At 38.6% G+C, this 27,276-nt stretch overlaps 6 protein-coding genes across 10 annotated transcripts; 4 read left to right on the top strand and 2 right to left on the bottom strand.

Moving 5' to 3' along the window:
* The first annotated feature begins 139 nt into the window (after window positions 1–139).
* Window positions 140–2,057, top strand: LOC140779698 (growth-regulating factor 3-like). Of its 2 annotated transcripts, none has more exons than XM_073124919.1 (4): window positions 140–711; window positions 806–985; window positions 1,232–1,529; window positions 1,618–2,057. In XM_073124919.1, the coding sequence occupies exons 1-4, from the start codon at window positions 588–590 to the stop codon at window positions 2,054–2,056; spliced, it is 1,041 nt and encodes a 346-aa protein (XP_072981020.1). In that variant the 5' UTR covers window positions 140–587; the 3' UTR covers window position 2,057. The 2 variants fall into 2 exon arrangements, with proteins under 2 accessions (XP_072981020.1, XP_072981019.1); XM_073124918.1 differs by having other exon boundaries at window positions 800–985.
* A 1,087-nt stretch (window positions 2,058–3,144) lies between these two features.
* LOC140779699 (uncharacterized) lies at window positions 3,145–5,417 on the bottom strand. The gene is made up of 6 exons (XM_073124920.1): window positions 5,047–5,417; window positions 4,853–4,965; window positions 4,647–4,782; window positions 4,483–4,550; window positions 3,617–3,703; window positions 3,145–3,286 (listed from the first exon to the last, which is right to left on the bottom strand). The coding sequence occupies exons 1-6, from the start codon at window positions 5,309–5,311 to the stop codon at window positions 3,209–3,211; spliced, it is 747 nt and encodes a 248-aa protein (XP_072981021.1). The 5' UTR covers window positions 5,312–5,417; the 3' UTR covers window positions 3,145–3,208.
* A 123-nt stretch (window positions 5,418–5,540) lies between these two features.
* LOC140779696 (peptidyl-prolyl cis-trans isomerase CYP71) lies at window positions 5,541–14,182 on the top strand. 3 transcript variants are annotated; one of them, XM_073124913.1, is made up of 14 exons: window positions 5,541–5,771; window positions 5,860–5,945; window positions 6,665–6,753; window positions 7,969–8,208; window positions 8,382–8,503; window positions 9,134–9,209; window positions 9,752–9,859; window positions 9,949–10,125; window positions 10,925–11,142; window positions 11,327–11,459; window positions 11,915–12,138; window positions 12,560–12,713; window positions 12,798–12,923; window positions 13,915–14,182. In XM_073124913.1, exons 1-13 carry the CDS (start codon window positions 5,608–5,610, stop codon window positions 12,879–12,881), a joined length of 1,875 nt encoding a protein of 624 aa, XP_072981014.1. In that variant the 5' UTR covers window positions 5,541–5,607; the 3' UTR covers window positions 12,882–12,923; window positions 13,915–14,182. The 3 variants fall into 3 exon arrangements, with proteins under 3 accessions (XP_072981014.1, XP_072981015.1, XP_072981016.1); XM_073124914.1 differs by lacking the exon at window positions 5,541–5,771 and having other exon boundaries at window positions 5,893–5,945; window positions 7,961–8,208; XM_073124915.1 differs by lacking the exons at window positions 5,541–5,771; window positions 5,860–5,945 and having other exon boundaries at window positions 7,956–8,208.
* Window positions 14,183–15,110: 928 nt separating this feature from the next.
* Window positions 15,111–19,773, top strand: LOC140779697 (monodehydroascorbate reductase 3, cytosolic). The gene is made up of 10 exons (XM_073124916.1): window positions 15,111–15,269; window positions 15,614–15,685; window positions 16,637–16,688; window positions 17,239–17,319; window positions 17,520–17,638; window positions 17,779–17,998; window positions 18,143–18,261; window positions 18,347–18,472; window positions 19,018–19,158; window positions 19,272–19,773. The coding sequence occupies exons 1-10, from the start codon at window positions 15,219–15,221 to the stop codon at window positions 19,602–19,604; spliced, it is 1,314 nt and encodes a 437-aa protein (XP_072981017.1). The 5' UTR covers window positions 15,111–15,218; the 3' UTR covers window positions 19,605–19,773.
* Window positions 19,774–20,428: 655 nt separating this feature from the next.
* LOC140777390 (large ribosomal subunit protein P2-like) lies at window positions 20,429–22,831 on the bottom strand. Its single transcript, XM_073121462.1, has 4 exons — window positions 22,675–22,831; window positions 22,119–22,207; window positions 21,294–21,523; window positions 20,429–20,642 (listed from the first exon to the last, which is right to left on the bottom strand). The coding sequence occupies exons 2-4, from the start codon at window positions 22,204–22,206 to the stop codon at window positions 20,616–20,618; spliced, it is 345 nt and encodes a 114-aa protein (XP_072977563.1). The 5' UTR covers window position 22,207; window positions 22,675–22,831; the 3' UTR covers window positions 20,429–20,615.
* A 157-nt stretch (window positions 22,832–22,988) lies between these two features.
* Window positions 22,989–27,227, top strand: LOC140777387 (flagellar radial spoke protein 5). Of its 2 annotated transcripts, none has more exons than XM_073121458.1 (9): window positions 22,989–23,361; window positions 24,246–24,330; window positions 24,714–24,830; window positions 25,955–26,019; window positions 26,148–26,236; window positions 26,337–26,416; window positions 26,508–26,619; window positions 26,715–26,834; window positions 26,931–27,227. In XM_073121458.1, exons 1-9 carry the CDS (start codon window positions 23,076–23,078, stop codon window positions 27,111–27,113), a joined length of 1,137 nt encoding a protein of 378 aa, XP_072977559.1. In that variant the 5' UTR covers window positions 22,989–23,075; the 3' UTR covers window positions 27,114–27,227. The 2 variants fall into 2 exon arrangements, with proteins under 2 accessions (XP_072977559.1, XP_072977558.1); XM_073121457.1 differs by lacking the exon at window positions 22,989–23,361 and adding an exon at window positions 23,475–24,062.
* Window positions 27,228–27,276: the final 49 nt, after the last annotated feature.

Here is a 27,276-nt window from a genome sequence, read left to right as displayed (position 1 = left end):
TAAACACAAGCAGACTAAGATATGGCTTCAGCTGTGGGGTTTTCTTTTCTAGAAACGTGGGTTTGTTTGTTTTTCGCTTGATAAAGCCAGCCACCTACAGCTTTCCACCCAGTCCCCCTTCTCCCCTTCTCCCCTTCTCCCCTTCTCCCAAAGCTTCCTCGCAATAAAGAAGAAGCCAACTATCCACATCTCTCTCTCTCTCTCTCCATCTCATTATTGTAACAATTACAGTTGTTCACTTCCCAACAAAGGAGCAACAGGTGGCAGGAGGAACTCTCTACCTCCCTCCTCCCCTACATGATAGGTTTGTCTGTCTGCCCTGTCCCTATCCCAGCTCAGGTGCAACAACTCACTCCCCCCCCCCTCTGCACAAATGTAGTAGAAGCCTAACTAGATAGATAGAGCTTGGTAGCTTACCTTGGCTGAGCAAGAACAGGAGAGAGAGAGAGAGAGAGAGAGAGAGAGAGAGAGAGAGAGAGAGAGAGAGAGGAAAGAGATCCTTCTTCTCTTCATTCTTGCAGCAGACTCCCTCCCATCCCATCAATAACAAGAAAACAAAGCCATACAAAGGAAGCAGTTTGGCTTTCATGGACTCCCATCAATGGAGAGACCAGCAGCAGCCACCTAACTCTGCTCTTACTCTGTTTGCATGTGAGCCTAGCAGCAACGCCAACACCACACTCCAAAGTCCAGCACCTGCAGCAGTTCCCAGTAAGCGATTTTGCTCTATTAGATAGTTTCTTCCTCCCATTTCCGGCAGTGTTCTCACTTGGTATTCTCTTATCTTGATTTGTGTAAGGAGTAGGGGGTTACTTCAGTTTGGCACAGTGGCAGGAGCTGGAGCTGCAGGCTTTGATCTACAAGCATATGATAGCTGGCGTCTCTGTCCCCATGGAGCTTATTCTACCCATCAAAAGGAGTATCCTCACTGCGTCTCAGTACTACCACCACCAATCCCAACATTTCCAGCATTACCAGCAATCCTGTGAGTGCATATTAAATCTTCTTTCCAGCTTATAACCCATCTCTAGTGTCTCTGCTTGATTTATAATAAAGTTTCTTGAATATCCTGCCTGTTTTCTTGCTCAAGTATCACTTTAGGAAGCTTGTTGGTTGCCACTTCAGAACACATTCACTGCGTATCTTTTCATCTCTGAACTCGGTTTTTTAGCTAATTCGAATGGCAAACTCATCACTTTCATTGCTGCACGGTTATTGTTGTTGTCGATAGTGATCCAGACAGGGTACTGGGGGAGAAGCGCCATCGATCCCGAGCCGGGGAGATGCAGGAGGACGGACGGAAAGAAGTGGAGATGCTCGAGGGAGGTGGTGGCCGGGCAGAAGTACTGCGAGCGCCATGTCCACCGAGGTCGAAACCGTTCAAGAAAGCATGTGGAAATCCCCACGCACACCGCCGGCGGTGTGAAGTCCACCCTTTCCTCGCCTCTGTCGCCGGTGATGAACAAAGAACCCTATGCCACTCATGCTGGCTCATCACCTCCGCTAAACATCCTCCCCCTTAATCAGAGGTAACATGTCACTGCTGAAGTTAAGCACCTTTTGAAACACTGCCATTGCTTGGAATACTCATTAATGGTTTCTTATATTGTTGTTTAGATCCCCAAATAGCAAAACTGCTGATCATATTATCCCTGAGAGCAAGGGGAAAACTGGCAGCCATGTGCTCAGGAGATTCTTCGATGACTGGCCGAGAACACAAGAAGAAGAGCACAACACTAGTAACAGCATGTCCAGTCCTTCAACTTCCACCACTCAGCTCTCTATTTCCATCCCCACAAATCCATCATCAGATTTCTCCCTCAAGCTATCAACAGGCAATGCTGAACTACATGGGTTGGGCAGCGGTTGCAGCAAAGATACAAAAGATGAAAGACTGCAACCTTCTAACTGGTGTGGGTGGGTACACCATGGTGAGGCATCCATGGGCGGTCCACTCGCCGAAGCACTCCGTTCATCAACTTCGACTCCTTCCCCTGCAAGTGTGTTACAGAAGCTTAACGGATCAGTATCTGAGACTAGTAGCATCAGCACCTGAGAAGCTAGATATTTCACATAGCTCTGGAGCATCAGATTTAAGTATTCTTGGTGTGCTCTTCAGGTCTACAGAAGATGATCAGATACACCGTCCCTCGTCCACTCTCCAGTCCTATCATTCTGTGCTTTGTGAAATAAGAATCTTCTTCTTCCCCATGTTCACTGTAGAGTAGTAGCTAAAGTGCAGATTTGTGTTGGTAAAAATCGTTAAGTCAAGAGTAGTTGTTTTCTAAGAGTGTGCTGCTTGGCATGTCTCATGTATGCGAGGTCTCAGGTTCCTCGAGTACCATCAGGTCAGATCCAGTTAGTCGTTTGATTTCAGATCATGGTCTTGTATTCAAGCTTTCAAGTCTTGAATTTAGCTTTATCCTGTTATAGGGTCATAGTGTACTATACGGTAAAAAGAATGATGTTAATGATTAGAAAGTTGGAGATCAATCAAAATCATGACTTCTTTCGTGTCAAACCAGTTCAATCAGCATACTCTAATATCTAATATACTTATTTCAGGACAAAGAGGAAGAACACGATTACAAAAAGCACACTTAACATTAGATATTAAGTGGACCTTGAGAAGGCTTAATATCTAACAATATACTGAGCACATCAGAGAATATGTTATACAAAAACCATCAACTTTTATCATATTAAACAATCATAGATTAGCAGATATGAAAAGTGAAACATAATAAAATTGAACTATGCAAGAACTTCACTAAATGTTGAAAGGAGCACCAAATAGTAACCAATTTTTTCTTGTCATATTAGACTTAGTATGATATTGGACTTGGTTTTCCAGGTTGTAAGGTTTATAACTCTTTATGAAATAATGTTGACCTTAAACTTGATGTACCAGTTATAAATCATCTGACATATTGTGTACTAAAATAAATCTGACAAGATCTGGAACTCTGATATTACAGACTCATCAGACAGGATATTCATGTTCATATGATGTGAGAGTTTAGAAACAATGTTTCATGCTTTAGATGTAGGTTGTTTAATCCTCTGCAACATGGCACAACCTGAAATTTCATCTAACCATGCATCTCTGGATACAAGGATTTATGAACCGCTGATATAATATAATCGAGAAAGTCGAAAGGAATATATGCTTTTACATGCTCTGTTAGGATTTACAAGAGAAGGAACTTTAAACAGAATTATTACAGTTCTCCACGAGGATGCTGTTGAGTAATTCCCCACAAGCATCTTCTAGTAGATCCAAGACCTGAAAAACAAAGAGTCTCTCAAACAATATAAACTAAATGAAACAAAAAACATTTCCCTCCATATATCAATTATTTTTATGCTGGCATTTAGGGCATAAAGTGCACATTAGCATGGATCTATCTCAAGCAGCAAAACTATTCTCCTGAGTAGCAATAAAGAGTTTCTTTGACAAGGCATAGGAGGCTAAGAAAGAAATGAAATGGATGTATACCCTACTCAATACAGTATTAGATTCTCTTAGTGCATTAGAAAAATAAATGAATGCCAATTAGGTTATACAAGTCACTGAGGAATAGATTGAAGAGATCCAACAACATTTCTAACTTACGTTTTCAAAACCCTGTTGGCCACCATAATAAGGATCTGGAACTTCAGATACTTTGTGTTTCTTGCAATAGGAGCATATCAGCTTAACCTGCATGGCAGAGAAGTGAATTGCTTAAAAGTCCAAAGTCATAACTGATATCCAACCCCTTCTCCTATGCCATGGCAAGTAGTATAGACAACATCTATCATATAGTAACCCATCCTACCATAAGACTGTAAGAGATGTGATGCAGAATCTAGAATCTTCCCAAATTGTAAGAGGCAAACGAGTAAATGATTTAGGAGGAACTTTGCTTAGTCCAATATCTTGATCTGGTTGGGTGTAAAATTATTGATCTAACGAATGCTATAACACAAGAATAAAAAGAGCAGCAGAAAGATATCTGTGGCCATATTTAGAGTTCCAGCACTACAACATTTGGAGCTTCTGAAACCCAAAGTTATTCAGAAGCAGATGAAGATCCAAACTACTACATTCTGATTAATGTTATCACCATCGAAAGAACCAAAATTTCCTCTAGTTTTCAAATTTTGCTTCTTATTATCTGTTTTAGTTCAATTGAATTAATCACTCTATTTCACATATGCACAGCCTCCTTAAGATCCTAACATCTACTTGTACATTTAAGCAATATTTTCTGAAAACACAAAGCTAATATATTTGTGCCATGAGGGCATACTTCTAGAGCAATAATACAATAAGTGGTACAAATAATACGAGTAGGATAAGCAAGAAATTCTTGCTGAAGTAGGAACTATATGAGTTTTAGTTCACCAATAGCAGTGTAGCACTATCATTTAAAATCACATATTAAGCAGAAATTTTACTACTTGAGAATGGAAAAGCTAGATTTAGTAATGACTAACCTTCTTCGGTGCATCATCTGGGAGGGGCTCCTTGAATCTCCACCTCTCAAAGGCACTCAATATGTCATCTAATTAGGAAAAGAATAAAATATTTGTATGCTACCCTTAAGCTCATCATATACTGAAAAAGAGAAACGAAAAAGAAAGGATTAATCCGGTGGCACCTTTATTTTGCATGTCCATGGCAAGAATGAGATCAAACTCACGGAAATCTGATGGCTTTATCGGTCTCGATACCGAGGTCACCTCGATCCCCCGCCTCTTCGACGCAGCCCTCATCCGCGAATCCGCCGGGTCACCCTTCAGAAAAGAAATCATAAAACCAATTAACCCATCAAATAAAGACCAAAGGCTATCCAAAAAGAACAACCTCATGGTAACCAATGGTGCCGGCGGAGTCAATCTTGAAACTTGACTCCAGATTTCTCCTGCGGACAAGGTCTCTGAACACGGCCTCCGCCGCAGGGCTCCGGCAAATGTTCCCTAGAGGAGATTGGCATCAAATTGCATCCACATTTCGCGGAAAAAGAGCTTCCTTTTTCGACACAAGAGTTGGAGGATTACCGAGGCAGACGAAGAGAACGGAGAAGGGCTTGGGTTTCTCCGTAGCCTCCATGGATGCTGCTGCTGCTGCCCTTGGTACAAATCGAGCGGGAAGGGGAGAGATGGAGATGGGCGTCGGAGAGCGGAGACGAGGGAGAGGGAGAAGAGTCTTTCTAAAGACGAGAAGGGATTTGTTAGTAGTAATGAGGCAAAGGAGAGGAGAAGGAACAGAGTGGCAGGATCGTAAATTCGAAGAAGTCGTGGCTTTGCAGAGGAGTCCACTCATGTCCGCCCTCAGCCAAGCTCGCACCACCGCCGATATCCGATTGGCTAGTAACAGCAACCTCCAAACGAAAGAAGAGACGAAGCCGAAGGCAAGATTAGATCCGATCCGTTTATTCAATTGCACCGTAATATATTATATCTATCCATATCCACTTTATTCGGATCCAAATGTCTACCCGATCCATTTCCAACACCGCGCAGGTCCGATAAATTTCCTACTCTTCCTTCCAAAAGGCAAAAACCCTCAAACAAAACCCTAGCCTCGAATTCTTCTCCAAGCTCGTCCCCTTCACATCAATGGCAGAGCACGAGAACGAGAACGAGAACTCAGCGGCGGATCCAGTGGAGACTAACGACGGCGAGGAACCGTTGATAGGGCCGGGACCGGTCGTTCGATCGCGGCCCAAGAGGCCTCTCCATTTCGAGCAGGCTTACCTCGACGCCCTCCCGTGCGCCCACATGTAGGCCAATGCATTGGATTTCAAAGAAAAATTGGGGGTGTCACTATGTGATTCGTAGTATTGGTGTTTAATTAGAGGTGCCTTGCAGGTACGAGAAGAGCTACATGCATCGGGATGTGGTGACTCATGTTGCTGTGTCGGCGGCGGACTTCTTTGTCACCGGAAGCATTGACGGTGATTACTTCTGATAGCCCTCTCTGATTAATTTTCACCTGGGTTGACATGCTAGGTAGTAGTAGTCAGTGAGTTTTAGCAACAACTTTGGTTCATGAATAGTTGAGTAGGCCCTTTAGTGATTTGAGGATCGAAGCTACCTGAATGAGTTAGTCAAGGTCATCTTTTACATCCTTTTTTTTTTCTTACCTCTTTCAGTTTAGTGGTATTAAACCTGTTGGATTTTATCAGTTAATCCTACAAAGCTGTAAGTTGCAAAACTCTTTTATTTTTGTTTCTTATATTTTGGACAAATCTATAGCAACAAATGCTGAACTATCTGGCTAAAACAAAAAAGAGAAACAAAGGAGAAAAGAAAAAAAAATGAGGGAATTCTTGACTTATAATTTGATTAGAAGAATTTTTTGTACCTTCCCAATAAAAATCTCCATCTTTGACCTGCAGTAGTTCTTGCATCAAGGACTATGTACAGGAATTTGTCCATTATCTTCAATCTATAATAAGTATTCAACTTTGTAAATTACAGCTACAAAATAATTCATGTCAACTGATTTGACATCTGGAGCTCCTCCTCTCTACTCCCTCTTGCACAGTGATAAAAATGACAAAAGGAAAATGGAGAAGAGAAAGAACATATTCATTGCTATATGTAATCATGAATTTTTCACTCTATTGTAAGTGCGTCGAATTACTCAGTGAAATACATTTTTTTCTTGTAGGGCATCTTAAATTTTGGAAGAAGAAAGCTATTGGAATTGAATTTGCTAAACATTTCAGATCTCATCTTGGTCCCATTGAAGGCCTAGCTGTGAGTACCTATCTTGTTGTTATTATTGCACAATTGGATTTGTTTAGCATTCTGGGATTTGTCATAATTAGTTAAGATTTTATGTACACAGACATGTTGAGGGTGCAAAGCAATCCTTGTTTATCAGTCAACAATTTTCTGGGCTCCATAATGCCTACTTCTTCACTTGTTGTCCATAGTTCTTTTATTTGTTGTTTTATTGATAGATTCTGAAGATTTAGCTATTCCTTTTGGTGTTTGGTACTGTTAATGTAATATAAAAAGTACCTAATTCTGAGGATATTACTGTTAATGTGTTGTTACATGCTCTTGCTTGATCTTTCAATGAATTTATTGATACTATGAGAGATATGTTTTATTTTGATAGTCCTTCCATGCATCATTATTGAAACATCAATTTACTGTATAACTTAGTAACTCATGAGAATCTTCTGGATTTTCTTTATGTCGCAAATATTCTATAATGCATCTAAATTGATTTCTATTTTTTTTTTCTAATGATTTGTTAACCTTTTCTCTGGTCTCACATCATTCATATTCAATACATGCCCTTTGACAGAAATCTTTATGTATATATATAACTCATGAGAATCTTGTGGATTTTCTTTATCTCGTAAATATTCTATAATGCATCCATATTGATTTGGTCTCACATCATTCATATTCAATACATGCCCTTTGACAGAAATTATATATATATATATATTTTATACACAATTTTTATGAGTTGTTGTTTGATGCACAGGAATGTTTGATATGACAGTGACATATGCAAGGAGTTGAAAAAATGATTGAAACTAAAAAGTATCGTTTGAAATAATTATGTAACAACTACTTGCCTCTTTTTGTACACTTACATATTAGATAAATTTCAGTCAGAAGTGTCATTTACACATTTATTTGTTTCAAAATTGCCAGCAGTATTCCTTATCGCCTGGTTTTTTAAGCTTTACAGCCATATTTTATTCAACGTGACTGTCAGCTTGATTATATAAGTCCCATGGTGATGCTTCATTATGGAACAGCATCAGAAGTCATCTCCACCAAACCATAGAAGTAATTGAACTGCATAATACCAGATAAATGACAGGAAAAGAGTTACTCAGATTGTTGATAACTATAACTCTATTTAGTTCTCTCGAATCTCAGTTACATACTCTCTCTACTCCTTGTAATGTGAACAACTGCCAATTATAGTGTAGTTCAGTAATGCAGGTCAGTGGTGATGGCTTACTTTGCTGTACAATCTCTAACGATCGGTCTGTGAAGATATATGATGTTGTTAACTATGATATGATGGTCATGATGCGTCTTCCGTTTGTTCCTGGTGCAATTGAGTGGGTCTATAGACAAGGGGATGTCAAAGCGAAGCTTGCCATTAGTGAACGAAATACATCGTTTGTTCACATATATGATGCACATGCAGGTTCAAATGAACCAATCATCTCGAGAGAGGTTTGCTGTTTTTATTTTATCTTTTTACTTTGTCTTTTAAGATTTGCCTATGCTAAGCTTATTACAGTGGAAGAATTGATCCTGCATTCTGACTGAAATTGCTAGACGTGATAATGCTTGTGGTTTCCTAAGCCTTCTACATATGAATCAATGCATTTGTTTTTTTACTACAGATTCATATGGGTCCTGTTAAAGTCATGAAATACAATCACATTTATGACATTATGATATCCTCCGATGCCAAAGGGATCCTGGAGTATTGGTGTCCCTCGACACTTAATTTTCCAGAGAACGGGTATGTATTCATTACACAACATTGTGATAATCCCTATGTTTTGATTTTGAGCAATGCATGAATTTAATTATTTTTGAAGTGATCAAATAGACATTGATACCCCTAATTGTGTGTTTTATATTTTTCCTCCGTAGTTTGGGTGATTTGGATCAAAACCACAGTTAAAAAGATATCTATTCATCAAATCAGCTATCCCACTAGTTTTACATGTTTAGTCTCTACCTTATGAGAGAGATAGCTGCAATACCATTGCCATTTTTATCCTATTATGGAGTACGAGATCATGTGAATCAAGAGTGGGAAACACAAAATTCATTGAGTCAAGAAAATGTATCCATACATGAGAAAATTGACATGACCATGTTGTTGGATATAGAATAGCTCAAATTCAAAAATGCCTTGCTTCTGAGATGCACTTGGTGCTGATGGGACAAAAAATTAAGCAGTCATGTTGTTATGATATATTTTTTTTCTTGAAATGTAGCACTCAATTGATAATTTATCAGCATTCAACTCATTCTGATGTCCTTAATAAGAATTTGATAGAGTTCTATTTGTCTTTCTCAGGTAGAGATAAAGGCTTTGTTATATGTTTTGAAATTGATATTTACATTTGTATATTGTATGCAGTGTGACTTTCAGGTTGAAAACAGATACCAATCTCTTTGAAATTGTCAAGTGCAAGACAACTGTCTCTGCAATTGAGGTAATTTATGTAGATTGTATTCTGGCTTTATTGTCCTTTCTTTCTTTTTGTTTCCCTGAATGTGCTGGAAGTAGAAATATATCTACCAATTCGAGCTTCATTTGTGCTAGTTTTGGCATAACCTAACATGCATTATTTCCTTTCTGGAATTGTCCAGCAAAAAGTGGACTGATATAATTATTGAGAGGAAACCTCCGTATGTAGTTACTTTTGTTGAACTCTATTTTGCACTTCTTTGCCCTTAACATAATTCCTTCGATAAGTCGTCATTATGAATTCCCTGACACATTCTTAGTAACTGATCTTTTGATAGTTGATATTATCACCTTTATGCAGCTGTATAATAAGATTTATGCCAGTTCTTTATGAGATTCTGAGAATTTCTCAAGTTGCTTCATGCATTTAAATCTATGACAGTTATTATAACCATGTGACCTTGTAATCTTCTTTTGGTTATGAAGTATGAAAAAAGTTTTGTCACTTTCATGACTTGAAATTTATGGGATGCAGCAACATGCTATAATGGAACTTCTATTTGCCAGGTGAGCGTTGATGGTAGTCAATTTGCAATAACCTCTCCTGATCGCAGGATCCGTGTATTTTGGTTTAAAACCGGTAAATTAAGGCGTGTATACGATGAGTCTCTTGAGGTAAAACAGAAAGTTTCTTTTTCCACCGAAAAAGTTTATCTTTGATAATTCAGATTCAGATTCTTCTAACTTGCTACTATTTCTAATAGGTGGCCCAAGATTTACAGAGAAGTGATGCTCCATTGTACCGGCTTGATGCTATTGATTTTGGGCGAAGAATGGCTGTTGAAAAGGAAATAGAGAAAACTGAAAATGCTCCACAGCCTAATGCTATTTTTGATGAGAGCTGCAATTTTCTTATTTATGCTACCCTCTTGGGTATAAAAGTAAGCATAGCATGATAGTTTTCTACCTTTCCTCTGTTTTTTCTGAAGTATTCTTTCTTTGCTTCGATTTCTAGTTTGATTATTTATATCTATGTGTTACTCCGGTCACAGTAGACTGAATATTTCTGCCACCATATAGGCTGAATATTTCAGCATCATACACTTCTGACACATGGAGTAGGATAGGATTATCACTGTATGAATTTAAAGGAGCATGTGTACTACCAAATTCCCCTTGTTTTCAGTCTCTCTCTTCCTCATTATCCCCCCAACACACACACACACACACAAAATCTCTCAAGGTACCTTTATTAAGAAATTCAGTCACCACTATTCTCATGGGGTTGGTAGCTTCTGCTGGCCTGCTCAACTGCTGCTACAGCTGCTCATAATATTTACTTGAGGGTCTTTGATTGCCCTTCCCTCCTGCCTTTTGTCTCTCCCCCCAACATGCGCGTAATTCCTTGTGTCAAGATGAATCTACAAGGCATACTTCATTAGTGGTATGTTATAGACTTATAGCTGTTAGATAAGCACTTTTGTTTTTCTCTATAGTGAGATTGTTCCTGATGTATTGCTTTCTTGAACGATCAACCATGCTTGATTATGCCTCACTATAACTATGAATAATTCACGATTAAAGAAACTATCCTATACAAACTTTCCTTTTTTCTATGTTGATTGTATAAGGTGGTTTTATGGTCAATAACACGCATCATATATTATTGTGTCATAAGTTTGTTGATTTATTCCACATCTGCTGTAGTGATTAATGTTTTTCATTGCTTTATCAATGCAGATCGTGAACTTGCACACCAATAAAGTTGCCCGAATACTAGGAAAAGTGGAAAACAATGATAGATTTTTAAGGATTGCTTTATACCAAGGTGACAAGAGTAATAAAAAGGTTAGGAAGATACCTGCAGCAGCAGCAAATGTCAATGAGAGCAAAGAGCCTTTGATAGATCCTACACTTCTATGCTGCGCTTTTAAGAAACACCGTATCTATTTATTCAGGTATGAAGTTTGAAATCTTGCATGAAGGGTTTTCTGATTAATCACTTCCATGTAAGCAATATGTCATCAATAGTCCTTCCTTAGTCCAGTGCTATTTATATGTCATGAGACTTGAAGTATATTCTCGGGTTATCATCGCATATCTCTAAAGATTTTTTTTTCTATTGTCTTATCCTTAAAACAGCCGTAGAGAACCTGAGGAACCTGAAGATGCGACCAAGGGGCGTGATGTTTTCAATGAAAAACCACCTCCTGAAGAGCTATTGGCAGTATCTGATTTAGGAAAAGCCACCACAACATCACTTCCTGATAGCCTGGTATGTTATTCCCTTCTTGACAATGAGCTGATACAGAATTATACACAACATTTTATAGTTATATTTTTACATTTATATCCTTGTACACAGTTAACACACACCCTTTTCATGGATGTAAAATGTGGGAAGTTACTTTCCATTAGCATTTGACATTTAAACCATACAAAGAAATCTTTTTCTTATTCTTGACTTGCGGAGCATGTATGTGCTCATGGTAAAATAGTCTAAGAGACCTGGAATAATTAAAACTTTTGGATCATTTGATGAATCAAAGGGGAAATTATGCATACATCCCGTCCTCTGCAGACACTGCGTTGCGATTATAGATATAATTGTGCATTAAGACTCCTACTTAATTTAGGATCTGGTATCCCTTTTGTTATAATGATGTGCAAACCCAATGCTCAAGTTTTGTTGTCTCTTAGACACTTAGCAGGATTGTTTTTTGTTGTCAGGTCTTGCACACGTCGCTGGGTGATATTCACTTGAGATTGTACCCGGAAGAGTGCCCAAAAACTGTGGAGAACTTCACAACTCATTGTAGGAATGGATATTATGATAATCTCATCTTTCACCGAGTAATTAAAGGTTTCATGGTTCAGACTGGGGATCCTTTGGGAGATGGCACTGGGGGACAATCTATATGGGGAAGAGAATTCGAAGATGAGTTCCACAAAAGGTAAAAATGCAAACAAGATATCTATGTGTGCATTGTGTACATATGTATCTGCAGAATGTTAATACATGTGTCTGTCTTAAATAATATAAATGTATGCATGCATTTGTGTTTATTGTGTAGCCAACTGTGTCCATGTTGCCATATCTTCCATGTCTCATGGTGGCCTTGAAATAACTGCAATACTTTTTGAAGTTTTCCATTAGTAGGGGTGGATATTGGAGGGGATGCATCCTTCTATGTATATCCTAGACCGACATTTTGTCTTCTACTTGATGTGCTTCTTGATAGGACTGTTTACTATCTATCGAATGTAGTTGCTTTCCTGCCTGTCTTGTGGTAAACCATTTTGTCTATTATGGTGATGTTGTTCTATTCTTGTAAAACATGTGCATTTCTCACAACGCACTCTGCATTCTTGCAGTTTAAGACATGATAGACCATTTACACTATCAATGGCAAATGCTGGACCTAATACCAATGGCTCTCAATTTTTTATCACCACTGTGGCAACTCCGTGGCTAGATAATAAGCATACTGTTTTTGGTAGAGTTGTGAAAGGGATGGATGTTGTTCAGGTGACAAGCTTTTGGAGAACTTATGTAGAAATTGATTATTTCTTCTATTATCTGATGTTGTGAGACTTAAATTATGGTGTGCAGGCAATAGAGAAGGTCAAGACGGATAAGAATGACAAACCATATCAGGATGTAAAGATCCTGAATGTTACAGTTCCTAAGTCCTAAATTCTTTGTCGCTCGGTTATCCAGGTGTTGTGCTTTATAGAGGTATAGTTTCATTTTTCTCCATTTCCTGATTTATATGTTACTTTTCCTTTTGGAGATGAATATGATGCACGTAATCATTTGTCTTACCTATGATTTTGTGAGTATTCTGTCCCTATGAAAACTTTGATGCCATCCACATGCCAATACATAATATTGTGATTTATTTAATCCAAATAATTTGTTGGGATCCCATTCCACAGTTCAGTGATAATTTTACGCAATATTCAAGGGAAAATCAGGATGAGATGATATAACATCACAAAGACATGCATCACCAGATGCAGACAACCAAGTGCCCCCTAAGTTGTTTTATATATAGAAGTACGAAATGAAGCTGATACTTGATGCAATCTGTTGGCTTTAGTTCTGGCACAATCTCTGTACCTGTTAACCTTCATAGCACACATGCCAACAAGATTGTCTTGGCACACTGCAGCACATGCTATCATGCGTAAAGTGCTATTGGCTCGAATGGCATGTACCAATCCGACATTAGTCAGTATGGGATGCTATGGATTATCAGATACGATACAGTCTAGTAACACATTGTCGCAGTATGTATTGACTAATGATTCTGGACATGCCAGATGGCAATCAACAATGCGCACTGATCAAATGTTAGTTGGGTTGGACTTGAGCTTTTAAAATGGTTGCTCTCACATGGAAGTCATTTCTCTGTGCATGTGTTTTTAAATAATGTTCTTTATATAGTGGAACAGTTGTCCTTTTGCTTTACATTTTCTAATATATAGTAACGATAGGATTTAAGCAATTTTGATATGAAGTTTCATAAAATGGTCTTACATTACTACAGTTTTGCACACTAGTTAACAGCAGCTATGAAGGAACATGGATGATTACACTAATCATATATCTCATAATTAGGAAATTTGTGATTTAAATGTCATAAGCTCATGATAATAGTCATGGAGAATTCCGATTTTTGTTTCTCTCAAGCAAATTTAACTTGCTATTTGATTTTTTGTTGCAGAAGTTGCTTATGTACCTGCAAACCTTGCCAGCAGAAAGGGCATCAATGTAGTTCAGAGACTTCAGACATCTGGTGATACAAATTGTACCCACTTCTATCGCTAGCAGCAGTTTATCTCTACTTGTTGTCCTCCTGTACAATATGATAACCTCCTGGCATCGTTGCAGTCATCTTCTGATTTGGCATTTCTTTAGCATAGGCAGTTTTCCAGTTTGAATAGTGTATGAATATGTATCTTCATAATTTGTTGAAGGATCTAACTTTCCAACTTGTCATGGAGAAATAATGTGGTTGAGCAAATTATACGCTGTTTCTGTTTCGGTCTCAAAGTTGCAATACGTTGCAGGGCTTTGATAACACAACAGATAAGCAATTGCTGATTATTGTCGATCGTGCTGGTTATACAGGTACGACCAGAACTTTGATCAGTTTACCTTCACTGTCAATGACCGGTGATTGAGATGATGTGTTAATCTGAAGATTTTGATTGGATGCATGTGATGTTGTATTTCCTAAGACTGCTCTTGCTATTAATCAGGTGACAAGTGCTGATTTTTCAGTTGGACTTTTTGGATTTTTGTTGTTGTTTGTCCTATGAACTATAAGTACTCCTCACTTGTTTAAACTTGTGAACAGTTTATTAAAAAGTTTAAAATTGATTCTATTCAGACTAGATGGGGCTGTTGGGACCTTTATGAGCTCTCTTTTGTTGGTGTGATGTAGTAGTGGATGTCTTGACTCCGACTGGCTCAGCTCATTGCTGACGTAGGGCGGCAAGAACTTCTAGCTCTCTCCTGATTGTTCCAGAAGATGACCACAAATCACTGCCAGAAGGTCATCCAGAGTACTCAAATTTTAAATTTTCTTCTGAAATCTTTCTGGTTCTTGTACGTCGATCTATCGTTTTGACCTGCGTTAGGTCAAAATCGACCGTCATAATGGCCGTTTAAGTTCCCCATTGTCTCAAGAAGAATTGACCATCATAAAATACGCTCGACAAGTTCCGATATGTTTGTATATATGGTAACTTCGGATACGAGACGTGGCCCGTGATCCATCATATCAGCTAGACGGTTCACATAGCGCCACGTGTATCGACGCTACGAAAATTTGGGCCAGTCCCGGTTCCCACTGTCCCCAGCCAATGACGATCCTTCTCCCTTCATATATATATATATATATATACACCATTCATCTCCTCTCCTAACTCTCTCTGCTTCCCCCTTTGCTTTTTACCGTACGAAGAACATCACAATCTTCTCTCTGTTGAGATCTTTTCTCCTTCGTCTTCTTCTAAACTATCCATGGCGGAGAAACACTTCAAGTACGTCATCCTCGGTGGAGGCGTTGCAGCCGTGAGTTTTCGATCGCCCATCTCATCTCATCTCTCTCTCTCTCTCTCTCTCTCTCTCTCTCTCTCTCTCCTCACCGTCTCCCTTTCTAATTCATTTCTGGACCTTATTTCTTTCTTCTTCTCGAAATCTAAGCATCTGGATCTATTGGGTACCTCCTCCTTTTGACTTGTGCTCGAACTCGACCAAGTCAGTTTTTTTGACTTTTGATAAAAAAAAAAAGCTTGCAATATTCTTTAGGCTCGCTCCATATTAGGGGGTCTTGCTGGTAGCTAATCTGCTGGATTCCTCTTCTTTTTTGTTTGAGCTGGGTTGGTGGTAACGAGATTCTGGCTTTGCATTTGCAGGGTTATGCAGCAAGGGAGTTCGCCAAGCATGGAATTAGCCCCGGAGAGCTGGCAATCATATCAAAGGAGGCGGTATGAGTAATGCGTTTATCAATTGTAGAGATTGCTGGCCTTCTGGTTGTTTTTGCACTTGATGTACTATTCACATTAGCAAGTTTGGCAATGATATGTTGCGTTGCTTGCTATTCTTGCTAGGTTCAAGAATTTAGTGCTTGGAACCTTCAAAATTGATTAATTTCGATGATTGTTTCAAACGTCAATGACCATGTACTAAATTTGGTCCTTCAGCTACCACCATAGACATCAGCATTACATGGCTGATCATGATGCTTTAAGTAGTCCACTACTGTAATGATGTTATTCTTGGTTCCATAAGAAAACTTACACGTTTATAAAGCCTGTTACTTCATGCTGTAGAAAGATTATGTATTGCAATGGAAGTATATTGCTTTTCTAAAGTCTATAGCCTGCATTAGGAGGATACTATTTCATGTCTTCTAACATCTTATTCTCTCAACAAACCAAAGAATTTAGTAAGGTTCTCCCTTTGAACATCTATATAAAACAACTAAGATGTTTCTTTATAAGCTTCACAGTATGGGGAATAAAGTTTTGCAGAAGACTGTTATTACAATGTAACCATATTGAGCTTGCTTTATCAGTATATTATGACTATTTTATTCTGATACCAAATTTTTCGACAATCTAATGACAACTGGAAAACGTGATCTGAAGATTCAGTTGATTTTTCAAGTTTAGGAGATTTTATATGATTGGTGATTCCTTGCCATATAATCTGGAATGCTGGCCATGCATACCATGATCCATTGCACTGATGTTTTCTGTCTTATCTTATTCTTCTTAATTTCTTTTCATGCCTTCTCCTCTGTATCTTCAACTGTACTGAAGATAAAAGATGACTATAGAAAAGAAGAGTGCAATGATTTTTTAGAGAACCCATTTTAACTTCTGTTCTCCCATTTTCTTTCGAGCTGTTTTCCTCACAATTATTTCACATTTCAGGTGGCTCCATATGAACGCCCAGCGCTTAGCAAAGCGTACCTTTTTCCTCAGGGTAAATCTTTCTTTTTGTCAACTATTCTTTGAACATATGTAAATGGAAATGGTTTATCTAAGGGAATTTTACAAATCAAACTTTACATTTTACCTATTTTGTAATTCATTCCGTCTTTGAAGATTTTATAATTCAACTCTTCATTTTTTTCTATAATTTTCATTTAACATCTTGGGTTAATTTGGATGGTACTAGCAAATGAATATTCCATTATAATATACGAAGAATTTATAAATATTTAAATCATCCCAGTCTTTTTTAGGAGAGGGGTAGAGATGAGTGAAGGTAGGAATAAGAGTATTTTAATAATTTGATCGACGTCAGTTAGTCAAAATAATGTCAGGGTATTAAATGAGAGTTATAAATAAAAATGAGGGGTTGAATTATAAAATCTTCAAATACGGAGTGTGAATGATAAAATAGGTAAAATATATGGTATGATTTATAAAATTTCATTTATTTAAACATATAAACATATGGAAATTGTTTATTTAAATTTTATGTCAGCTGTTCATTGCAAGTGCTTGAAATTACGTGTTTTGCCAAGCAGGTGCTGCAAGACTTCCAGGCTTTCACGTGTGCGTTGGTAGTGGTGGAGAAAGGTTATTGCCCGAGTGGTATTCAGAAAAAGGTAAATCATGTGTTTTAATTAGTTGCAGTCCCTTCATCCAGTCGGATGAGTCTAGATTTTTATGTTATCAGACTGTGGTCAATAAGAAGATCAATTGTCTTGAATTCACTGCCTCACTCATATTACTTACGTTTTCTTTTGAAACTGGTTTCCACAATGAATTGATGTCATCCTGGGTGGCTCGTTATTTGTTGTGGCAGGCATAGAGTTGATACTCAGCACTGAAATTGTGAAAGCAGATCTCAACTCAAAGACTTTGAGTAGTGCAGCTGGAGCAACCTTTACATATGACATTTTGATCATTTCGACGGGTTCTTCAGTAAGAAAGATCTTTCCCCTTACCAAGTGTGTCTTTACATTTGATATATGTGACGGCGGAGAAAGATTTTTCCATTTTGTCTTTTCTAAAATCTAAGATAACAGTCATTCCTGCATTCCTCATATTGTTTCATTTTCCAGGTCATTAGGCTCTCTGACTTTGGTGTTCAAGGAGCAGACTCTAACAATATATTCTATTTGAGGGAAATTGAGGATGCTGATAATCTTGTTGCAGCAATCCAAGCAAAGAAGGATGGGAAGGCTGTGATTGTTGGAGGTGGATACATCGGTCTGGAACTTAGTGCAGTACTAAGAATGAACAATTTTGACGTCACAATGGTGTACCCTGAACCTTGGTGCAGTAAGTTTTATATACTGCCACGACTAAATCCATTCTAGACCACAACATCACAACTTAGCTGTTGTAGTTAAATTATTAAACTAGTTACAAGTTGATATATGTGATGGCTCTTGGGTGTCCTAATATATTCCTTGTTTCCTGTAGTGCCTCGGCTTTTTACAGCTGGTATTGCTGCTTTCTATGAGGGTTACTATGCCAACAAAGGAGTTAAAATAATCAAGGGTACAGTAGCTGTTGGATTTGATTCTGATGCCAAAGGGGATGTAAGTGCAGATATATATTTGAATTCTACCTTTAATCAGGACTCTTCCATCTTTCACATTATCTGGTTCACTTTGTACTTCTCAGGTGACTGCTGTTAAACTGAAGGACGGAAGAGTGCTTGATGCTGATATTGTTGTTGTTGGTGTTGGTGGGAGACCACTAACAACTCTCTTTAAAGGTCAAATTGCAGAAGAGAAAGGTGGAATCAAGGTTAGATTTTGTGAAATTTTCACTATATTTTCCTTGGTATCTACCTTTTTGGCATACATATTTAATCATTTTGGAGCCTAAGAATCAAATTATAGGAAATCTAGAAGCTCCACTGAAAATGACATAATTACTGTCCACCATATCTGTGCCTGAAAAAGCACGCTAGTGAAGTGGCAGCGTGTCAATTAATATACTAGTCATGGACTGCATAATTCCAAGATTTTCTATCTGCTTGTTATAGAATCTAATAGATTACTAATACCAGCTGATGTGATCTCATCAGAAGGAACAACTAAACAGTTGTTCATAACTCTTGAAAAACAAAGCAGCTGTGGTTCATCAGAAACAATAGAGGATGATTGTGTTCTGCAGTGAAACTTCTTCCCATTTCTAGAATTAAATGAGAAACATTAGGAGATCTGAGTGAATTATTCCAGAGCACATTAGTTTGTCTACATTATGCAATAAATCAAGTTTAATATCAAATTACAGTCTCGTTGGTCTCCTTCGCTATTGTTGTTAACGTTTGATCAATCTTATGGCAGACTGATAGTTTCTTTGAAACAAGTGTTCCTGGAGTATATGCTGTTGGTGATGTAGCTACCTTTCCAATGAAGATATACAATGACATGAGGAGAGTTGAACATGTCGATCATGCCAGGAAGTCAGCAGAGCAGGCCGTAAAGGTAACCCCTTATACACGATATCTTTTAACTATCATCGACAGTATATAACATCTTTTGACCAGCTTAACCAATCATAGAAACTAGTACTCACCTAATATATTTGGTTAATTCAGGCAATCAAGGCTAGTGAGGAAGGCAAAACTTTAGAGGAATATGATTACTTGCCCTATTTCTACTCCCGTGCCTTTGATTTGTCATGGCAATTCTATGGAGACAACGTGGGCGACACAGTTCTGTTTGGTGACAACGATCCTGCATCAGCTAAGCCACACTTCGGGTCTTACTGGATCAAGGACGGCAAGGTGGTTGGTGCTTTCCTCGAAGGTGGGTCGCCAGATGAGAACAAGGCTATTGCCAAGGTAGCCAGGCACCAACCAGCTGTAGCAGACTCGGAAGAACTCACCAAGGAGGGCCTTCAATTTGCATCCAAAATCTCATCTCTGTAAAGTTGCTACCTATCATGCACTACCGCTAGGATTGCCATGCAAGTTGTAGTGGTGCTTATGTTTCTCTCGTGTCAATCTCACTCTGATGTCCTATTGCTTGTGAACTCTAAATTGAACAGATTGTCTGCTATGGTTTAAAATAAATAATGCATGATTTGTTTCAGATCAACACCATAAATTGGATGCTTTTTTTCCTTTCGTTCGCCTCTACCGCAAGGGTTATAGAACCGATTTTTATCATTTCATACGTTATCACTTGTTTTGTGATCCATGAGCTTCAGTTCATTTTTATTGTCTTTCGATAAAATCCTGCCGTCATTCTTATCAGACAGCGACATGCCACGTCGGAGAAAATGCTTGAATTCATCTGTTCTTCCCTCAATAAACGAGGCACAGCAAGCTGCACACGGAAGTGTTAAGCATTTCAACTACGGGTCTCATTTCTTAGTCTCACTTTTTAGAGAGTGAACTTAGATTAAAAAAATATATATTTAATTACTAAAACCAGGTTAGAAATCCCAAAATCTGTTCACGGAATCATTCCGTGAACTCAAAAGCAAACGAGGCTTTAGATGCCAGCTTCATGCTTTTTAAATCGTCAACGTAGTCAGTGGAAGATTTGCCGACGCAGCTTATCTGCAAGCATAATTTTAGAATAATGTTCCACTCACCTGCAGATAATCCAGGCCTTTACAAATGCAAGAGAACATAAGCCGAGGATGGAGTGGAGAATATCCAGTGATGGTTATAGGAGCTAGTTGAACTGTTTCTCATTTAGCATGAAATTTTTGAACACATTTTCCCGCATAAAAGACTACAGTTAATAACAAAAAATATAAAACATTAAGCAAAAGAAAACTCAATTAAGGACTTATAAATATCGCCTGGTTCGACCAAATGAAAACAATAATGATATGAAACGCTCCAGAAGTTATGTTTAACAACTAGCATGCCAGACTAGAAACTAGACGCTCCCTGGGGCACAACACGAAAAAAGGGGATCCGCACCACTCAGTCGAACAAACTGAAGCCCATATCCTGCAGCAAATTTGAGAAAAATAAATGGATCAGACATCATATTAACAATAAAAATACTAACTTGACCAGAAACTATCCTACAGTTACCTAAAAGTATAACTGTTTGACCACCTTTCATGGTGTAGAAAAAGAAATAATCCTCCATAATGAAAGAGTGCAAACAATTTTCATGAAAACAAAAATAACAAAAGTAAAAGGACGCTCTGCAATAGGAGTGCAGCCAACCACCATTCTGATTTATCTTTTGTGTCACACTGCAAGGGGCTTAACTGCTTTCCGAGCTCAAGCATGAATAGATTTTATCCCTTTTCGTTGCATGGTAAAACTAGATTACCCAATTACATCTGACTGAAGTGAATTGTGGTAAAACAACTAGTGAACGGCAGAAAAAATACTACATGCAGTCAAAAATAGTGGTAACACTAACACCAGCATACTTGGTGCAATCTGTTGAATACCAATCTGTCTATGCTCTGATGACTATAGACTAAGCCTGGATGTATGCATTAACAGAAATGCAATGCATGAGCAACTTGTAGGTGCTCTATATCTGGATCTAAGAGTTCAACATAGGCCAAATGATGGTTCAAAATATGATATCTCAAAGCTATGTAATATGCCAATATGAGTTTATATGGTATTTGATCTTACATCGTCAGATTCCTCCTTCTCTTCAACTTTCTCTTCTTTCTTTGGCTCAGGTGCAGCAGGGGCTGCAGCACCACCACCACCTCCAGCAGGTGCAGCCACCGCAATGGCACCACCACCAGAGGGCACAGAGGCAAATTTCTCCCTCCCAGATGCAATAAGCTCTGTTATGTCCTTACCTTTAACTTCAGCTAAGAGGAACTCAATCCTATCATCATCAACTTCAGCCCCCACTACAAAAGAGAAAAGAAAGTGTTATCTTGTTGATAGCAAGAAATCCAACATGAACAAAATCTTCTCTCCTCTCTTTCATGATATAAAAATTGTTAAAAAGGAAGATAAACTTCCAACATAATCATAATCGTAAACTGCAGGCTCTTGACAAAAATGAGACATATCTCTCTAGGTGATGTCAAACCTTTTCATCCTGTTTTCTATGTATTAAGGGGATTAAGAAAGTAGGAAACTACTCCATCAGCATATGTGAGAAGCAAAATCCGATAATTTGATCCGCTGAGATCTCTCACAAGTTTGCACCTAAAGTAGATGCAAAAGTGCCAAAACTAATAAATGACAATACATGGATTTTAAGAGAAGATGCTCGAGGATCAGAATGAAGTACTGATGAATGATAGATCCATATGAAGCACTTATGAATGTCAGATGGTTAAGGAATTTAGTCCCATTCTTCCATCAGTTAAAAGTAGTAAAAAATTTCAAGCAATAGCTCAATTAACATAGCAATTATACAGAGAGGAAATGAGTGAAATAGAACATTAATCATTATGATTGTCAAATATCAAGAAAAAGAACTAGATAGCAGTATACCTGACTCTAGGATATCCTTCAGATTTTCTAATGACGGGTTAGTGTTTCCACCAAGAACCGCAAGAAGATAAGCAGCTATAACCTTCATTCTGGAAACAATAAAACTCTATCAGGCGAGAAAACAATTTATCATCCATTACAATAATGAGACAGGGAAGATAAAGATCACGCTTTAACCTTTCATGCAATCCAACATGTGCATGATGAGGAAAGTCATAGAACAAATATAAGAATGATTCAGAGAGGAACTCAATGAATATAACCGATACGCAGCCATAGTTTTAGCCTAAAAATTTAAAAACCACTGATATGCTGCATAGCCATAACAATAGATTACAAGTTATAAATTGGTTTTGATGTCATGATGATTTGGATCACTACAATGCCAATGCTGCAAGTGCAAGTCGTGATCTTTCCAAGATTACCACGTTCTAAAACACGAATCACTCCACAAAAAGCATCCGTTGCGGATCAAAAAATCAACAACTTAAAAAGAAGTATGTATCGCGTAGATACATATCTAATGAACTAGAGGCGTAAAGATGGCAGAAAGTACCTTCACGATGGTGGTGTAGAGGAGAAGAGATCTCGCAGCCGATCCTATCGAAAACTTCTTCTTCCTCTCTAGGGTTTTAGAAGAGAGGCGGGGTGGCCCATGCATTTATATTTACCGACGTTGCATCTAGACCATCCATAGTGGATCTGACGGTGCTCAAAGAATAGAGAGATCGATTTCGAATCCGTCCGCAGTCCGCACCCAATAAGAGAAGTTGGGCCGGCCCAGTGACAATTTAAGCTTTTTAGACTTTATATATATATATATATATATATATATATATAAAAGTTGCTAATTTCTTTATGAACGACGCTCGGCCATTCATTTGTTGGGGGGCTCCTCCTCCATAACTCTTCTCTCTATCCCTCCTCTAATCTCTCTAAAATCCAAAAAAAGAGGCAATGGCTTCAGCAACGGCGGCTTGTCGTCTTCTCTACTCGAAGAGTTGCTCTTTTCCATCGAACCTTTGCACTCGGAAATGGCGGGTGGGAGCCATCCGATGCGTGGACACGAAGGAGTACTTGGAACGCCGGGTCACCGTCGGCGACTCGCTGGAGATATGCCGAGTGGTCAACGGGATGTGGCAGACCAGTGGTGGATGGGGACGCGTCGACCCGGACGGCGCCGTCGACGCTATGATTAGATACGCCGATGCCGGACTCACCACCTTCGACTTGGCTGACATTTGTAATCTCTCTCTCTCTCTCTCTCTCCTGTTAAGTTGGGATAGTGAATGCTAACTGCTAAGACGACGTGTTATCTCATGTTAACACCTTTTTTTCGTTCCATTGCTGATGACCATAGTTTACAGTAACGATGGCTTCCTAATTTTCGTGCATATAAATGATACGCATATAATACTTTAATAAAAATCTATTAAATATCAGATACACACACAAAAAATATTATGTGGCAGCATTCGGACCGCTTATACTAACACTTTGCGGGGTGAGTCCAAATGTTTCTAGAATGTTAAGATATCCAATATATGGAAAGAAGAGAGACACTCTTAGCTTTATCCTCCGCGCGCGCTCTCTCTCTCTCTCTCTCTTATCCTCGTGTCCGTTGAGATCGTGAAATGTCGGCTTTCGCGGCCCATTCCCGCCTCCTCCTCTGCGGCGAGTCGGCAGTATTCGCCGATAGACGGCGGGGGCGCCTCCGCCGCCACTTGAGGCCGGGGCCGGTCCGATGCGTGAGCACGGCGGAGGAGACGAGCGGGCGGGTGACCACGGTGAGCAACGCCGGCGACTCGCTTGCGATTTGCCGCGTCCTGAATGGGATGTGGCAGACCAGCGGCGGCTGGGGCCGTATCGACCGCGACGCCGCCGTCGAGGCCATGCTCCGTTACGCAGACGCCGGTCTCACCACTTTCGACATGGCTGATCACTGTAATATCCTCCTCCTGAATCTAATATTTCCATAACCCTAGTCCCCAAAATATCCAATTTTATCAAACCCTAGACTTCCATGGCCACTCTATTGAGAAATAGGAAGAGTGCAAGGTTTAGAAATGTCAGCAGAAGTTGCGTATGCATGTATTGTTACTGAAATGGTTCTTTTCTTTTTGGCAGATGGACCTGCAGAGGATTTGTATGGCATTTTCATCAACAGAGTTCGACGAGAGCGTCCTCCGGAGTTGCTTGAAGAGGTCAAGGGGTGCGTATCTCTTTGCATCGATAATTTTATTCCTTATATTGTATTAGAAAACAAATGATTTTCTTTCCCTCATTTCTAAATTGAAAATTAGGATTACTCTGCAACTTTACACTCATAATTCGTAAGAGGGACTCCTTGTGAAATTATATTCCGATGATTTGGTCACTACTAATTGTTGTTTGCATTTAACAAGACCATCTCGTTGCTGAAGGTCATGTTAAGCATCAGTGATAAAAATGTATTTCTTTTCCTTCACGGAATGGAAGGGAACTTAGTTTAGCATGCAATGCATGATCTTCGTAGATCTCCTGGCGTTCTTTTTATTAATGTTTACTTTTATAGTTTGATATGGTGTACTTACTTTAGTAAGAGATTTCTGACAGCCTTACCAAGTGGGTGCCGCCTCCAGTGAAAATGACCAGCAGCTATGTGCGCGATAACATCAACATTTCACGGAAGAGGATGGATGTTACGTCCTTGGACATGTTGCAGTTTCACTGGTAATGTGCACATTCCTACAGCATAATTTTAACTTTGGCAATGGGAAAACTGACAGATCTGATGCTTCCTTGAAGTTAGATACTTAAAAAGAAAATTGAAAGAAAAAAATAATTTATTTTTACAGGCATCACAGTTTGGTTTGATATTTGTTGCTCATAGTATTTAGGCCCTTATTATCTTGCTTCTTCCATTGCTAAGATGTTAGTTCTTCTTCTGTATTTTTGTCAACATGCTCCTGTAGAATTTAAATGATGGTCAATGAAGACGAATCTAATTTTGAAGATCAGTTCATGGGTGGTTGCCATGCTGCTTGATAATTTGAAAGCATCCAAGAGAAATTCAACCTGATATCTTCTGTTATTTAGATACACACAGGGAGTTTAGGTTCGACAACACCAATTTTTTTTTGGCATTATATAAACTGAATTAACTATCTGAAAGGCTCTGTGGAGATTGCTACTTGCCTCATTCATAAATTTTCTCAGCTACTCCCTGCCATCTAGACGATTTTCAAGAGGTTTGTGGTAATTTGAGATGCTTTGACTCATTACATTGTGAAGGTCCACAAAAGAGAAAAATCTTTGAGGGAACTTGTTGTGGATATCAATTAATAACCATGGCTTTCATTTTGAGGACACTTGTGAATTTTGATTGATAATTAAGCCAGGCTTCTATAGGACCTTGAACTTCTGTGAATTCTCATATACTAGCTTGTATATTATAAGCACAAACATTTCATGAACTTCTAGGATTTTTTGGTTGTGGAAAATAAAGGCTTCGCAGAAAAGAGTTGGAGTGTACTTTGAAGCATTCTTCTTTTTTAAAGGATTTTGGAATCTGCAACATTTAGCCTCACTGATACCCTTGAGAGTTCTCAATCGGTGGTATAGTACCATAGGAGAGAATGGATTTTATCCAATTATGTAATAGCCACTGATCATGCCAAAATCCTCAATGAAAAAGTTGCTTATTAAAGTTCATAAAATCTTTTTCTTATTGTGTTTAAAGTTTGTAACCTTTTAGGTTACTTTATTGAAGGAAGATAGATTACAATATTGAATTGCTCATCATAGAATTTTGTATCATCTTAAGGTTTTTGTCAAAAAAATCGTTCCTGAAACAGGTGGGATTACGGAAATTCTGGATACCTGGATGCCCTTAAACACCTTACTGACCTAAAAGAAGAAGGTTAGATTGAACTTTTCTCCTAATTTCAATGACAAATATTTCATTCATTCTTTCAAGTCATATACCTTCTTAAAACCATGACCATTATGTCCTGATCTCACAATATCTTTTTGCTGAAAAGTATGCAGGTAAAATTAAGACGTTGGCTTTGACAAATTTTGATACTGAACGATTGCATATAATACTGGAAAATAAAATACCAATTGTTAGCAACCAGGTACAGATCCTAGGTTATGGATGAAGCTTGATTTGCTTTCTCCTTTTGTTTTCCTTAAATCCATCGGTTCATTTCTACTGTAACCAAATGGTGTTGGCAGGTTCAACATTCTATCGTAGACATGCGCCCACAGCAAAAAATGGCAGAACTTTGTCAGCTTACAGGAGTTAAACTTATAACGTCTCTCTCTCTCTCTCTCTCTCTCTCTCCCTCTCTCTCTCTCTCTCTCTCTCTCTCTCTCTCTCTCTCTGATCAGATCAACTGGATACAGGTATGGAACTGTGATGGGTGGTCTGCTTTCTGAGAAGTTTGTAGATACTAATCTCTCGATTCCCTTTGCTGGTCCTCCTCTAAATACTCCCTCTCTTCAGAAGTATAAAAGAGTAAGTTATTTGTAGATAACATGATTTAGATACCCTACTGCTAAATTCTGAGGACACCACACTAACGGTTCTTTTTGCCTGTGAGCATATTACAGATGGTTGATGCTTGGGGTGGTTGGAGCCTGTTCCAGGGATTGCTCCAAACACTCAAGAAGGTAGCTTTAAAACATGGGGTTAATATCCCAACTGTTGCTGTTAGATACGTACTAGACCAGGTACCGATGACCATTCTCTATTATCTATAAATCTTAGCAATAAGACAATAATCCCCGTGGAGATTAATCTTCTCTGGTTTGTTTTTGAACGAGCAGTCATCTGTTGCTGGGTCAATGGTAGGTGTTAGACTGGGTCTTGCCGAGCATATACAGGACACAAATGCTATATTTTCACTTAAGTTGGATGAAGAAGACATGAACAACATTACTGAAGCATCAAAGAAAGGGAGAGATTTGATGAAGATAATTGGCGACTGTGGTGATGAATACCGTGCTTAAAGCTGTACAAATGTATAATGCATTTTGAGTGTAATAATTTATTGATACAGCCGGTATTAGCACTGGACCAGAATCTTTCACGGTATCCTTCAAAAAATACACAGCCTTTCTGAACTCTGCATTAGAACTTAGCAACTTTTATCTTTTCGGTAAAGCTATGCAG

The sequence above is a fragment of the Typha angustifolia genome, chromosome 15 (genome assembly GCF_048772165.1).
Source record: "Typha angustifolia cultivar Huaian chromosome 15, ASM4877216v1, whole genome shotgun sequence".
Classification (NCBI taxonomy): Eukaryota; Viridiplantae; Streptophyta; class Magnoliopsida; order Poales; family Typhaceae; genus Typha; species Typha angustifolia.
Note: the sequence above shows the minus strand (reverse complement) of the source record. Positions and strands in the feature narration are given on the sequence as shown.